The sequence below is a fragment of the Gymnogyps californianus genome, chromosome 4 (genome assembly GCF_018139145.2).
Source record: "Gymnogyps californianus isolate 813 chromosome 4, ASM1813914v2, whole genome shotgun sequence".
In the NCBI taxonomy this organism is placed as follows: Eukaryota; Metazoa; Chordata; class Aves; order Accipitriformes; family Cathartidae; genus Gymnogyps; species Gymnogyps californianus.
The window spans coordinates 82449068-82462452 of NC_059474.1; the positions used below are offsets into that span (position 1 = coordinate 82449068).

The window sequence follows — 13385 nt, forward strand, 5'->3', positions numbered from 1 at the left end:
ATCTTGGGACTGTATGAATATCATACTGGCATAAGTTTGATATTCATGAGTGAAAAATCCAGGAATGATTTCTGCACAAAGCCCTCCCAAACTGAAACCTATAAAACCTGAATGCCATGCCAGCTCATTAGCTATTCTGTCTGCTAAAAGCTCAACAAAAAGATTGCAGAGAAAGTGGTTAAGAGTGCTCAAAAATATTTCACTCAGACTGCTTTTGTATCCTTCCACCTCTAAAGACAGATGCCATATTTCCAGGATTTCCATGCTACAGATCTGAGGGAGATAGAAATACTACGGCTAATGATCTGTAAAAAATTATTAAAAACTACTTTTAAAGCTCTTCTATGAATAAAAGCACACAACTTCAAAAATCTCCCACCTCAGGACTCCCCCAGGCTACATACAATTGCTCACTCCCCACATGGAAGCTGGGCATTTCGCAGCTGCCACAGCGTAAGGCTCCAGTGTTTAAGACCTAGCACGTCATGTCCCACCACCTTCTCAGCTTCTCAGAAATCATGCTCGTGAATTCAGTGTTCAAAAGGAAGAATCAATTTTCTAGACAAACCTATATTAACTGAGTTTCGCTGTTCAAAAACTGCAGGAAAGCTAAGCTGGCAGCATACAGAAAGATGCCACTTTCCTGACACTGACATTTTGTTTCTAAGACATCTACATAAGCCTGAAACTGCATAATGCAGCATTCAGCAGTTACCTCAGATCTACGGTGGCAGCGCACAACCTCAAAATTGATGAATCTTTACAATGGCCTGCCAAATAAATGTATTTATAGAGTTGTTCCTTGGGTAAATAAATTGAATAAATAGAGCAATAGACTTTAGAAGAGGTTTCTCTCTCTAAACTTGAGGCCTCCCAGGGAAGCGACCAGTAAATTTCTCCTACTGCCAGAACAGATACGTGGATGCCTGACCCAAAGAATCTATTATAAAACAGCAGACAACGTTCAGATGACCTTGAAGGGACTGATCTGATTTCAAACGCCTGCATTTCCTCACCCATTGTACTTCGCAGGTCATAATGAACGGCATACCCCAAAGGCCACCATTTTCTGCAAGTGGCAAACAGGATTTAATCGCTGCAGTCACTCAGAAGGTCAGTAGCCACAGTCAACTGCTTAGATGAGATCAAACAAGCTGAACGAAGGCCACTTGCTGACTGGTGGGCAAGGCTGAGACACAAACAAACAATGCTGTCCCCACTACCGATCAGGCATAGCTTTTGTCCTGTATCTGCAGTATTCCTTCCTTCTAAACCCAGCCCTATAGCCAGGAGTGGATTAAAAATAAAGCTAATTCATATGGCCAATACGCTTATCTAGCCTAATAAAAGCAGACCATTTTTCAGTGCTGTCCAGTAAAGACCTCTTTTGCCACAGCATGCTGGCTAAGAACATGAGCCAAGCCTACTGAAATGAAACACAAAATACCTTCAGGGAAACAGTCCAGAGGAGCAAAACTGATTATAATTTATGATTCAATGTGTACGCCTCTCTCCCATTAGGAGGAGATTCCATTTTCTGAAATTGGACTATCCTATTCTCCCCTGAAAATACTTAAATAGCCTCATATAAATCTGACAGCATCTCTAATTACATTGAGAAATGCATTACAAAATGTGCATGCAATGAAATTCAGCAGTATAAGCTGCAGGTGCCTGCACTGTGCACTCACAGTAGCAGCGATCTTCGTGGCTGAACAGCCCCTCTGGGCACTCAGGGAGGCATCTGCCTTCAAGCAGGACGTGGGAAGACAGACAAGCCGTACAGTCCTGGGAAGTGTTCCCCACGCAGCCTGCACAGGAGGAGTGGCACTCTGCAGGGAAGGGAAAAACAAGAAGACAGAGAGCGCCAAATTAGTTCTAGCTTATCTTGGTTGTTACTGTCCTAGAGCACGGCTAGATTGCTTTCTCCCCAATGACGACAGGAAGGTATTTCCTTTACAGGATTCTCTGCTTGTGAAAGGTAGAAAGGGCAGGAGTACAAAGGCTGTATAGCACACTTCTTGAAGATAAGGAGCAACCACAGATAGCTGCATATTTAATCTTTCTTTGCACCCACACAATTCATGACTGAAATGGAAAGCTGAGATGCACAACGCTGTGTAATACCGTTCTCCTCCCTATGAGAGCTCTGGGGTTCTGCAAACTTACCAGATTCTCAAATCGTCTTTCGCTATCACCCTACACTTACTCCAGGAAGGATTTTCTATCCAGCATCACTGCATGGTTATCATCAGCCATTCTGGAGCAGTAAGAGCAAATACACATAAAGGTGGGCCGGCCACCTGACTTTACAGCTAGTGAAGTGAACGCTCATTACAAGGACGATTCAGCAGGAATGAAAAGAGTGCAGTTAAAAAGTTAGACTTCTTCACCTTTACTGGTACTAACCCTAAACCAAGCCATCTTTAACTAACTAATCTGATTAAATAAATATATAAACTGATTAGTTAAAAACCTAGTATTTATTAGAGCAGTGACTCGAGGCCACAGGTTCCACTGTGTGAGCCTCCGTTGAGCACAAAGAGAGACTTCCTGCCCTCTAGGGAGACAAGACAGACACAGGGCTGGAGAGAAGAAATGAAATGAAATAAAATGATTTATACAAGTACACTTAGCCGTCTGTCAGACAGCCAGAGAGAGAAGTCAGGGATCCTCATCACAAATGCAATGTCTCCAGGACTATCTTTGGCTCAAGTGACTCAAATCAGATCAGGGAGAAATTTCTTACAGTTTCATCAGGGAAATCTCAAGCATTAGAAAAATACAGAGACATTTCTGTGGTTTAGTGAGAAATTCACAACCACACAGGTAAAACCTTCAAACCCAGCATTTTAACCTACATATGAACGTGCTTCTGTTCTGCACAGATAAAGCAAGCGTGGTACACATCTGTTGTGGGTTTACTTTTTCAAAAAGGTGCATCTACAAACTTTGCATGAGTATTTTACAGGGGTAGCTCAAAATTTGAAATCTTGAATCTTCACACCCTTCTGCAATAAATCAAACTACTATTCTAATGCCATTACTAATACGGCAGAGCTAATAACATGTGGGGCTGTGCCGGCATTCTTGCCCAATGACATAATTCAGCACTGTCACCGAACTCTGCTCAGGCCTGTTTGTACAGGTCTGTTCACCCATCTGAGGCAGTGGTATATGGATTTCTTCACTCAGTTTCTATACCATAACCTGGACTCAGCCAAGAAAACCCATTACCTGCCAAGGAAGAGCCACCGCATGGATTGGAGGCTCTACACTAATGACTTCAGGAACAAATCCAAAGCACTGGATACCTTATGGTCTCTGTGGGTCACTGTTAAAGACAGAATCATTCCACCAAAAAAAAAAAATGCCACTTCTTCCTTTTTTAAGATCCCTAAGGCAAAAAAATGAGCTTGTACAGACTCTTTCCATCAAGCTGAGATGAAGAGATAAAATAAAAATAAATGGATTTTAAATTATGTCCACTTTTAGAAAATGTTTGCTCAAAAGGAAGAAACGGCCATCAGTAGCATTGTTGCTATTGTTATTACTATTACTTTACTAAAGCGCTGTAGAGTCACTGTCTCTATGACTGGTCTTTCCACACAGGGAAATCACTGCCATTTCTGAAAGTATCATTTCTCCCGAGGCTTAGGGTGGGCTGTGTTGGCACAAGATGTTCAGTCAAACCTCTCAGCCTGCTTCTGTCTTCATTATTTTCAAGACATTGCAATATGTTTGTTGTACAGACATCCACACCAGCTGCCACAAGCTCTGTACAGCCAGCCAGACTGGCTTGCTGATCCACCCAGTAAACATTCTTCGCTGAAGTCCACGACAGTTTTCTCTCAAAGCGGTGGGAAACCACATATATCCCCAGTGTACACCACGTTAGCCTTTTTTCCCAACTCCAGCCTTCACGGAAACGCTTCCTACTTGGTATTTCAGGAGCAGTGATGGCACGTGTGCTGCAGGGCATGTATCAGAAGGGCTTCCTCAAAAGAAAAGACTGCTGTGGGATGTCTTGACCTGCTCCAAGGGCTAATAAGGAGACAGCTCAGTCTTTTCTGAAAAGGATTTAAGGACTGATCCTGCTTCAAAATAAGTCAGTGGTAAAAATCACATTCTCAACTGCAATGAAAAGAAAGCTAAGCTGTGCAGACTTGAACACAGTCGTTTCAAAAAAAGTACCTCAATTCTTTAGTCACGAATTATATGTAGAGTGTATTTTCCCTCAAAAGCACTAGTATATGCCATTCTGAAAGTTACTGAGTTTAAACATTCATGACTGTCACACGGCAAACACAGGAGCTCAAAGCACGTAAGACTCGAACATCGTACAAGACCACCCTGAACTCCTAAAATCCAGTGCAGCCCTGTGCTGAGGCTTTGAACGGTTGCTCCCATCCTCTACTCACGTTTGCAGACGCCTGTGCTATCCATGTAGAAGCGGGCTTGGCAGTGAGAGAGGCAAAGGCCATGTACAGCTCCTTCCAGGGGCTGGTGAGGCTGCAGTACGTCCTCTGGCACCCTGCACTGCAGGCAACGAGAGGCCCCCGGGCCGAGGCAGGTGCGGCAGGATGGGTGGCAACCTGTGCACAGGTCAAAAGAGCAGTCAGAGCCGTAGCTCTGAGGACAGCTTTCTCAGAGAGAAGGACAAGGCCCAACAACCTGGGCATCTGGTCGTAAACGTGAGAGAGAAAGGGGAGAAAACACTGGTTTGGGCCCTCTTGCTCATCCCTCTTTCCAGTTTTGTATTGCTGTAGACAGTCTGATACTCAAAGAGCTAGCAAAGAGCATACACTTTGCAGCAACTCACAAGCTAAGAAATCTGTTCCATAAACAGACAGGCTGCTGTATTTTCTACAATGGAACAGGGATTTTAGAAAAATACTTTTGACACCTTTCCCCCCACCCCCAAATAACAGCTCTTTTCTTGAATAAAGTTGATGAACAAACAATGTTGGGAAAAAACTGCAGTACTGTGCCACAGGCAGTCAATTTTCCTTTAATTTCTGGAACTGCAACGGTGAACACAATCTCACTAGGAGAGACAGCAAGAAATGACAGTCTGAAGGGCTCACAGGAAGCATAAATTCATCTTCCAAACTTTCAGGTTTTCCATTGCTGCAAAAATGACCTCAGTCTTAGCAAATCTACTAGGTGTGTGTAGAATTTCATCCACCTCCTAACTCGTGTCAAGAAAAACTTTGAAGCAATGTACGTTTATTTCAATAGCATAGAGGAAACAAAAAGTCCCCAAGATCACTAAATCCTGAGGGTGTGAACGCAGAAAGTACTTGAGAAAATTTGCTTTTTCTCAAAGTAGAAAACAATCAGCAGGCAAACACAGGAATTACTCGTTGACCAGTTCAGCACAGGATGAAGGATCAGCGTCGTAGCTGGGTACCTCCGAGCACAGCCCGACAAAACCAATACAGATACACTGGTTTACAGCAGTTGGGGAACTTACTCCAAGTACATAGCTTACCCTTGCAGACATCGTGATCCTGGTAAAAACCCTCTCCACAGCCCTGCAGGCACTGGCCCCGGTGCAATGCCAGAGGAAAGGAACAGGAGGTGCAGTGAGTGGCGAGAGGTCCCTCACATGTGGAGCACGAATCGTGACAAGCTGATAAAGAAACAGAGCGCACAGAACTGAAATATCTCATTTTTTCTCCTTGAGGGTGGTGTTGCTGACTACAGCTTCCTCCAGCCAACAATGAAAACTCCCAGCTGGCATGATATTCAGCTATGTGAACTAATAAGAGCAGAAGCGCACGTGTATTAATAACTACTAACAGTAATAACTCTCACTCACACAGTGTTTTGAATATGTATCTCAGCATGTCTTAAAATGCTTCGCAAGGCAAAGAAGTTATTTAAAACGATCTATCACAAGTGAACCAAAGAAAACAAAAAATCAAATTCCCTGTCCCCACTCGCACTTCTGTGCTCTTAACATTCCCTCCCCACAGGTAAACATCTGGGGAAAAGAAGACAACATGTGGAGGGTGCCTTGAAAGCCTTAGAAAAGGTCATGCAAATATGCCTCTTACCTCTGCATCTTCCATTGCTACTTGGGAAATATCCGTCCGGGCACTCTGAAATGCACTGCCCATCATGTAACAACTTATCTGAAGCACAGGTTAAGCACCTGGGTTGGTCTGAAGAGCATGTTTCACAGAACTGGTCACAAGCTGCCAAAGAGGACAGCTCATTAATGAAATGCACTCAATAAGCAAAGAACAACAGAGCCATCAACCTGGCCACATAGATAAAATAAAGTAAGCCAAACCACACCTTGTCCTTTCTTTGTCAGAAAGGCATCTTTAAACATTCCTCTCCAGCACAAGTAACCTTTTGCACTTCCCTGGAATAAGTAGTGACATTCACGGAGGTAGACGTGTGAGTGCAGACAGGTATTCACTGATCTGTATCTCGTATAGGACTCTGAGTAAGTACAAACACCAGAAATGGGTCTACAACAGCACTCCCTCCACTCCTGCCACAACCCCTTCCAGCTAATGTAGTATGTTTTTCCTGTTCACCAGTTCCAGCCTGTGAACAGGGAGCACCATTCTGAACAACTTCATGTATGAAAACCATCTCATAAATCTTTACATACCTTTGTACAACAAGCATCAGTTAACAGACTGTTCAGGAAGTAAAAGATGGGGGGAAAGTTGATTAAAAAAATTGTAATCCCACCCCCCCCCCCTTTTCTTCAAGTCAGAGCTTTAAGTGTGAAAATGCATCTAAAATCAAGCACGATAATGTTTCTCATCAGTTCCTGGGGTCTGTATTCTCCCAGGCAGTCAGTTCTGAAGTTAACTGACCTGTTGTCCAAGAGCACTATGAAACTCTGGCTTCCCTAAGTCAGGAGCACTACTGCTGCTGTACATGCAGAAGGGCCAAGCATTTTACTTAACCAATTTTTGTCTCTTTTCACCAGTCAGACCTTTAAAACAGCTTACAGCTCTCCAGTTGGGTATCAAAATCTATGTTTTTGGTAGAAGAGGAAAGGCCTGAATCCTGGAGGTTGTGAGGAACAGCTATGCGGTTTTGAGAACTCACTGGCAATAAAAATCAAAATTACGGCCAAGCTGCATCTAAGTTAAATTTCCTTTTGAGCTTAAATGATTTTCAGCTACAGATGTAAGATTTCAAGCCTGCACACTTCGAAACAGAGGTGAGTAACATTTACTGGTATAGACATCAACCAAACTGAAGGGGAACCTGGTCAAAGTGAAATTCATCCAGAAGTGGCCAGAATAGCAACAATTTTGTCAACATGCTCCAGGTTTTAAGGCCTCTCTAGCTAGCTGTGGCTCAGACAGACCTGCATGAAGACAGACAACCCCTGCATCATTTCTACTGACTATGCCGGACAGTCCTTCAAAGCGGCTGGAGGTGGCTGCCAGGAGAAACCCAGACTTGACCTGAACGGTTGTAGCAAATTTTAGATTCTTTATTTATTTGAGATTTTTTTTCCCCTTCATGATCTTTTTGACTTAGGTCTTTTAATTCCCTCCAGCCATCTCTTCCCTTTTCTCAGCAAACCTTCCCAGCTCCCAAGTCTCATCTGTTGTGTAGGTATTAGTTACTGTGATGCTGAATTATAATCAAATTTACAGAAACCTGCTGGCAAAGGCCATTTTTCTTTCCGCAGACAAATGGATTTGTCAAGCCCTCAGAAACTACGCAGTTAGGCTTTCAAGCTGTTCAGTGAGGGGAAAAAACCTTAAACCTTTCAGTATCTGATTAGCTTAAATGAATGAATAATCTCACAAATAACCAGCAGCTTTCCTCATCCAATATTTATACACAGGGTGCATCTGGCTTCTTAGACATGAATAAAATCACAGCTGCTGCATGGCTAAATGAAATATTGATTCCTTTTTTGCAGAGCATTTCTCAAACTTCTTGCAATTGGAGAAGAAAACAGGTATTTACCGCTGCAGATTCCATCCTTTGTATAAAATCCCTGTCCACAGCTGGCCACGCAGAGCCCTGCTTTTAGCACGCGTGACGTGTCTTTGCAGGACAAACAATTGTTCTCAGCAGCACCCCAGCATGAGGAACAGGACTCGTGACAAGCTGCAGGAAAGAAAGGTGCAGGATTAACAAACAGTCAATTTCCAATCATCCCTTTAAAATTAAGAGTTTGCAGTAATTCACTTTTTTTGCAGTTTTGTTCCTTAAATTCACAGGCATTCACTGCTTCAGAAAAGGAAAAGAAAACAAAAAACCACTGCTCTTCTTATGTTAGTATCTTTCATCCAAGCCATCTCAGGGGTTCAATTTACAGCTTCATTTTGTACGTGCAATATGACATGCAGTATACATCTGAGCAGTTTCTGTAGCTGCAATCAGACTAGGAGGAGTGTTGGTAACAATGTTAAGTCCTGTTCATCCTGGTGCTAGGGGCTGTACAAGCACAAAGGGAGACGGGAAGAGATCCCATCACACGCTACTTAAAAAACAGACCTGCAATCAGATCCTTGCAGTGACTACTGACATTAACCCAGCTCCATGTACAAACACAGAATTAGACTGCAGGGCTGCAATCAAGATCCTGCAAAATTAAGAACACGACAGCCTACTTCTAGAAACAACTCCTTCCGCTCTTCCAGGACCCTGCACCGGTGCAGAAGGAACTGACTTCTGGCTGTTGGCGGATCTGGTCGGGCAGGGCAGAAATCCTCACGTGCTCAGGCTGAGTAATTCCTGGGGAAAGGTGGGCAGTGGGTCCTAGGTCCAGTACAGCGGGCACTGCGTATCTTTTCCTTGACATAGGCAGCAGAAGAGAAGGGGTATTCCCTCACCGAGTTGAGATACCAGCTACTTTTCTCTCTGGGTGAGCCACGTGTCATGGCTGGGACACAGTAATGTTTCAGATATTTCTGAAGTATATCACATTCCTGCAATGCAGGCAGTATAAATGCCCTTCTCTGTGGCATCTGGGTACAGAACAGTGATCCTCGAGCATGACGACGTCTTACAATTAAACTAATAACCGTATGGAGATCCATTCTGCCTCCCAAAACAGCTGTTGAACGAGGCACCTTATTTGAAACTGTGCAAGTTCAGCTGCGGGGGAAATTCAGCCCAGTGTGGTTACTGTTTATGAAAACTGTGATGCAGACTCATGTTAAATCCTGTGCTACCAGGGCTTGCAGGAACGGTGCAAATCACAGTTCTTTTAGCTATTAGATTGTTTTTTCTCGATTACACCCAAGTATGTTCCAAAGATGTTCTTAAATTTATTATTTCACAATAAGGCAGGTACATGCTTGTGCTCCCAGACCACGGCGGGTGGGAGAAAACAGCACTTTTTGACATTTGCCCTGCATCTGCAAACACGTCTAAAGTCGCACCCACCTAAGAAAAACTCATTTGCAAGTAGTCTCAGCGTAACGCAGGAACCAGCGGACACAGCAGCAGCTCATCCACATAACTAAGAGCACATTTTCATACAGAACAGTGACAAAAGCAAACACCTTCCTGCCAAAATAAACCCCCTAAGTGAGAGACGATTCATCCTCTCCCCAGTATCAGGTGAAAGCGTTAACAATCCAGGTAGCCATAAGAAAGTTTACAGCAAACCAGTGACCACCACTACTCCCATCTTACTCCTGTTCTGCATGGTTTCTATGCTTCTTCTGTCTGCTTGAGGCCATAGTTGCTCTTGGGTTTGTTAATTAATGAGATGGAGCACCTATGTTTGTGCTTATATATGAGTCACACTGCACAGCGTAAGATAAACATCCCATCTTGGTGGTTCTCACCGCTCCCCAAGGCAGGGAAGTGTTATCATCTCCATCTCATACATCGGGAACTGAAACACAGAGATGTGATGTGACATGCACGGGGTTAGAAAAGGGAGTGTTTAGGGGGCCAAGACACGGGACATTTGAGTTCATGCCCAGCACATGGCCCTTTGACATTCTGGATGTTCCTTCTCCACACTTCCACCTTTGTTTATTTTCCCTTTTCTCATCTTCTTCTATTGCCTTGTAACTAGCTGTTTGCTTTCCCCCTTCTCACCTTCCTGCATTTCCCCCCCACCCCTTATTCCTGATCTCTCCAGAATGCCATGGCTCTCCTAGCTCCTGAACACTCCTATGTGAAGAGTGTCTCATAAGGACGCTGGCCATCCTGTAGCTGAAAGGATCTTCCCCTCGACTCCTACAGCAAGTGCCATTGCCACTATCAAGGGCATCTAATTGTGGCTGAATCACAACACAACGAATACCAAACATCCCATCCTGAGGTAAAGATTGTGCACACTTTTCTGCTCCAGTCGATAATTTCCCTTGCTGATAAAAAGCTGCATCTCATTCCAGCTTGGATGATTCTCAGGGCACGTCTACACTCGAAAGTTAACTGCAGAGTATGAGTTCATGCTGTAAATTCCTAAGTACTGAAATGTCCTCACTTCACCTTCCAGCCATGAGTGTTTTGCTCTTCTCTGAGCTCACTCTAACTTTCAACATCTTTTCAAATGAGTGGGCACCAGGACTCAGATCTTCTAATTACAGACTTCCCACTGCACAGCTTGACCCCCTCGCTGTTAACCTGCCTCAATATGTTGACACATCTGAACATACCCAGTTATTTGCAAAGTTCTCAAGTCCTCTCCAGAGATGCTGCTCCTTTCCAAGAGACACTTTTCTCTCCCGGCAGCCTAGCCTACAGACTCTGGTTTTAAACAGGCAGCCTTGCATACGGCCGTATTAAAAACGCACTTTTGATGAAAGCCAGATCAGCTGGGCAAATGTGCTTTGGCTCCCACCGCACACCGTTTGCTGCCTGCACTAGACCAAGCGCTCCCGAGTACATCTCACCTCAGTCTCTTCTCTCAAGCAGCTGCCTCAAGCTGTCCCTCTGTGTAGGTCAAAATAACGTCTTCACCTCCCGCCAGCGCCACACATTTTGCTGGATGTAAGTCTGCCATAAACAAGACCCACGCTGGCAAGGTCTTTGGCATGGCTGGACCCACATCCCAGGCTCTTCTCTGGAGATGGTGCCCAGCAGTATTGCCTCTCTGCCACTGTCTGTGCACGGCCGATCTGCTGGGCTTTTGTCACCACCACCGCTGTCCTTGCCCACAGCTACTTGCAGTGCAAACAACCCTCCCTCCCAGCTCGCCTTCCCTCCTGGCTCTGGCTCTCTTAAGCCTTTGTACGGACACACGGCCGTAGGGCTAATAGAGCAGCAGACAGGCCAGCCCAGCCCACTCCCCCGTTCTCTGCGGCCAAAAGAAACTCACCACAAATGTTACTCTAAATACCGCCCCAAGAAAGGGAGTGAGACAAGAAGGGCGGGCGTTTTAGACAAGGCGGGTTAAGAGCACTCCCAGTGCCATACTTCTAGCGGGGAAACCTGTAACGTCTAGACTCAAGCCAGGTAATGATACAAACCAGCACAGTCTGCAGGCTGGGGGAGTTTAAGATCTTACTTCACTTCCTTTTGCCAGTTCCCAGTTAGCTCTCAGTGGCCCTTGGCAAAGATCCTGTAAATCCACTCCTGGGTATCACAGCAGCTTTCAAGTCTTCTAGTGAGGCAGCTGTTGTGTTAAAATTGCATGTCTTCCTAGGTGGGGGATGACTTCTGTGGTATCTCAGCTATGGGAAGGCTACAGTGAGAGAAGTAAAGATGAAGTACAGCCTACCAGAGGTCATCAGACCTTCTGCGAAGCTGCAGTGAATTTGGCAAACTGATATGAAACAGATCCTCTGGACTCTAAGCTACTAGACAGAGACCAGGCCCAAATAGCTTCTTTGAGACAGAAAGGGACAGAAAGGGAGGGGATCTAAGCAGCAGAGTTTGGAAGAAGGGAAGGAAAGGAGAAAGAATGCAACCCGATTTTTAGCAAGACAGCCACATTTAGCATTTGGAAGCAGTACAAATGACTTAAAGTACAGGATCGGTAACAATTTCCTCAGGTGGGCCAACAAAAAAAAAAAAATGCTTGCAGCAAGAGACTCGGCTCTGATGCGCTGCTCCAGTCATTAGCTCTGCATGCAAGCCCTCCCCAGGAACAGGCTCCACGGACTCCTCTGACAGAGCCATTTCTGTATGCGGGGTGGCAAGCGCCTCCAGGAGTTATTAGCTGCCAGTCTCCAGATGACAAACACGCGCAGCCTGATTCATGCTCCTACAGATACAATCCTTCACTTCTCGTGCTTGCAGCGACAGGCACCAGGCAGCTTATTTTCACATGTCTTGAGGACTTTTTTGTCACAAGTCCAGCAGCTACCAAATCCCCGCCAATATCTCCACTCTGCCCCCACAGCTGGAGTTGTGAGCAACGGACCCCCAACACGTAGGACGTGGGTTCATGCGGATGGGACAGCAGCCCCAACCCATTCCTGCCCTGTGTTCATACACACTCACGCACACCCTGCCTGCAGAAGCTTTGGCTCTTTCAGCGCTGGATCACTGCCAGACTCATCCGCTGCTCCTCGCCCAAACAGCCAGTCACCAACTCCACTGAAAAAGCAGGGGGAAACATGGAAACATTCAATGAGCCACTGTCAGCTAAAACATCTTTGCCTACGGCAACGAAGTGGCTGTGTGAAAATAAATCAACAGAAGCGACTGCATCGCCAGGGAACTGTTTTCACCCTTCCTGGCTATTTTCAGTTCAGATTTGTAGGAGCCGTTTCGCATTGTCTCCTCCCTTCAGTGTGCATACTGGACTTATATGCAAGGCCCTGCAGCTTAACCAGACACTGCTGCTGAAGGGAAGATGTTCCAAAGAATATAGTTGACCTTCCAGTTGCAACAGGGTGTGCGATTACTCTGCCTCAGCTGACACGATGGTATTCATTAAGCTGCAGTAACATGTCTTCCCTGAAAATCAACGTTAAACAGACAAAACTTCCAGGGTCTCGCTTCTTGGTTAAAGCAAGAACACTCCAGTGGCTCCTGAGCCAACGGGTCTTTTTCTCTGCTCTGTTACTCAGGAGTTGCTGGGGTAATGTAGGACTCACACAGAAGTGACACAAGCCCAGGCTTTTAGAAGATGAGAGGTCCTGCAAAGTGATGTTTCCGTTCTTTTATGATTGACCAGAGGTCAGAGAATCAATTAAAGATCCACTCACCAAACTGTCTCTTATCTGCATCAGTGCAGGTATAACATTCCCACGTTTGATGACAGCAGGAGGGCTAACGCAAATGGCATCCCAGCAAGAACACAGTAAGAAGTCACTGCTTGGCTTTGGGAACGCACAGACGGGGTCGAATCGCTCCGTGCCGCATTAACCACCTCTGACCTGCCCTCCTCACCGTGAGCTGGACAAGCTCAGCTTAGTCATGTTCAGTCATTTATCCTCAAGGTGAGCCTCCGCGGCCAGATACGGCAGAGAAAAACA

The 13385-nt window shown here is 45.2% G+C and overlaps 1 protein-coding gene across 1 annotated transcript in view; it reads right to left on the reverse strand.

Annotated features, from left to right (window-relative positions):
* Nucleotides 1-13385, reverse strand: part of FRAS1 (Fraser extracellular matrix complex subunit 1) — a 174618-nt gene that overhangs the window by 78074 nt on the left and 83159 nt on the right. The window contains exons 15-19 of the mRNA XM_050896422.1: nt 7960-8103; nt 6063-6203; nt 5495-5635; nt 4422-4595; nt 1692-1832 (exon numbers count right to left, since the gene is read on the reverse strand). Of these exons, the coding sequence (XP_050752379.1) occupies nt 1692-1832; nt 4422-4595; nt 5495-5635; nt 6063-6203; nt 7960-8103 (741 nt within the window). The remainder of the gene's footprint in view (nt 1-1691; nt 1833-4421; nt 4596-5494; nt 5636-6062; nt 6204-7959; nt 8104-13385) is intronic.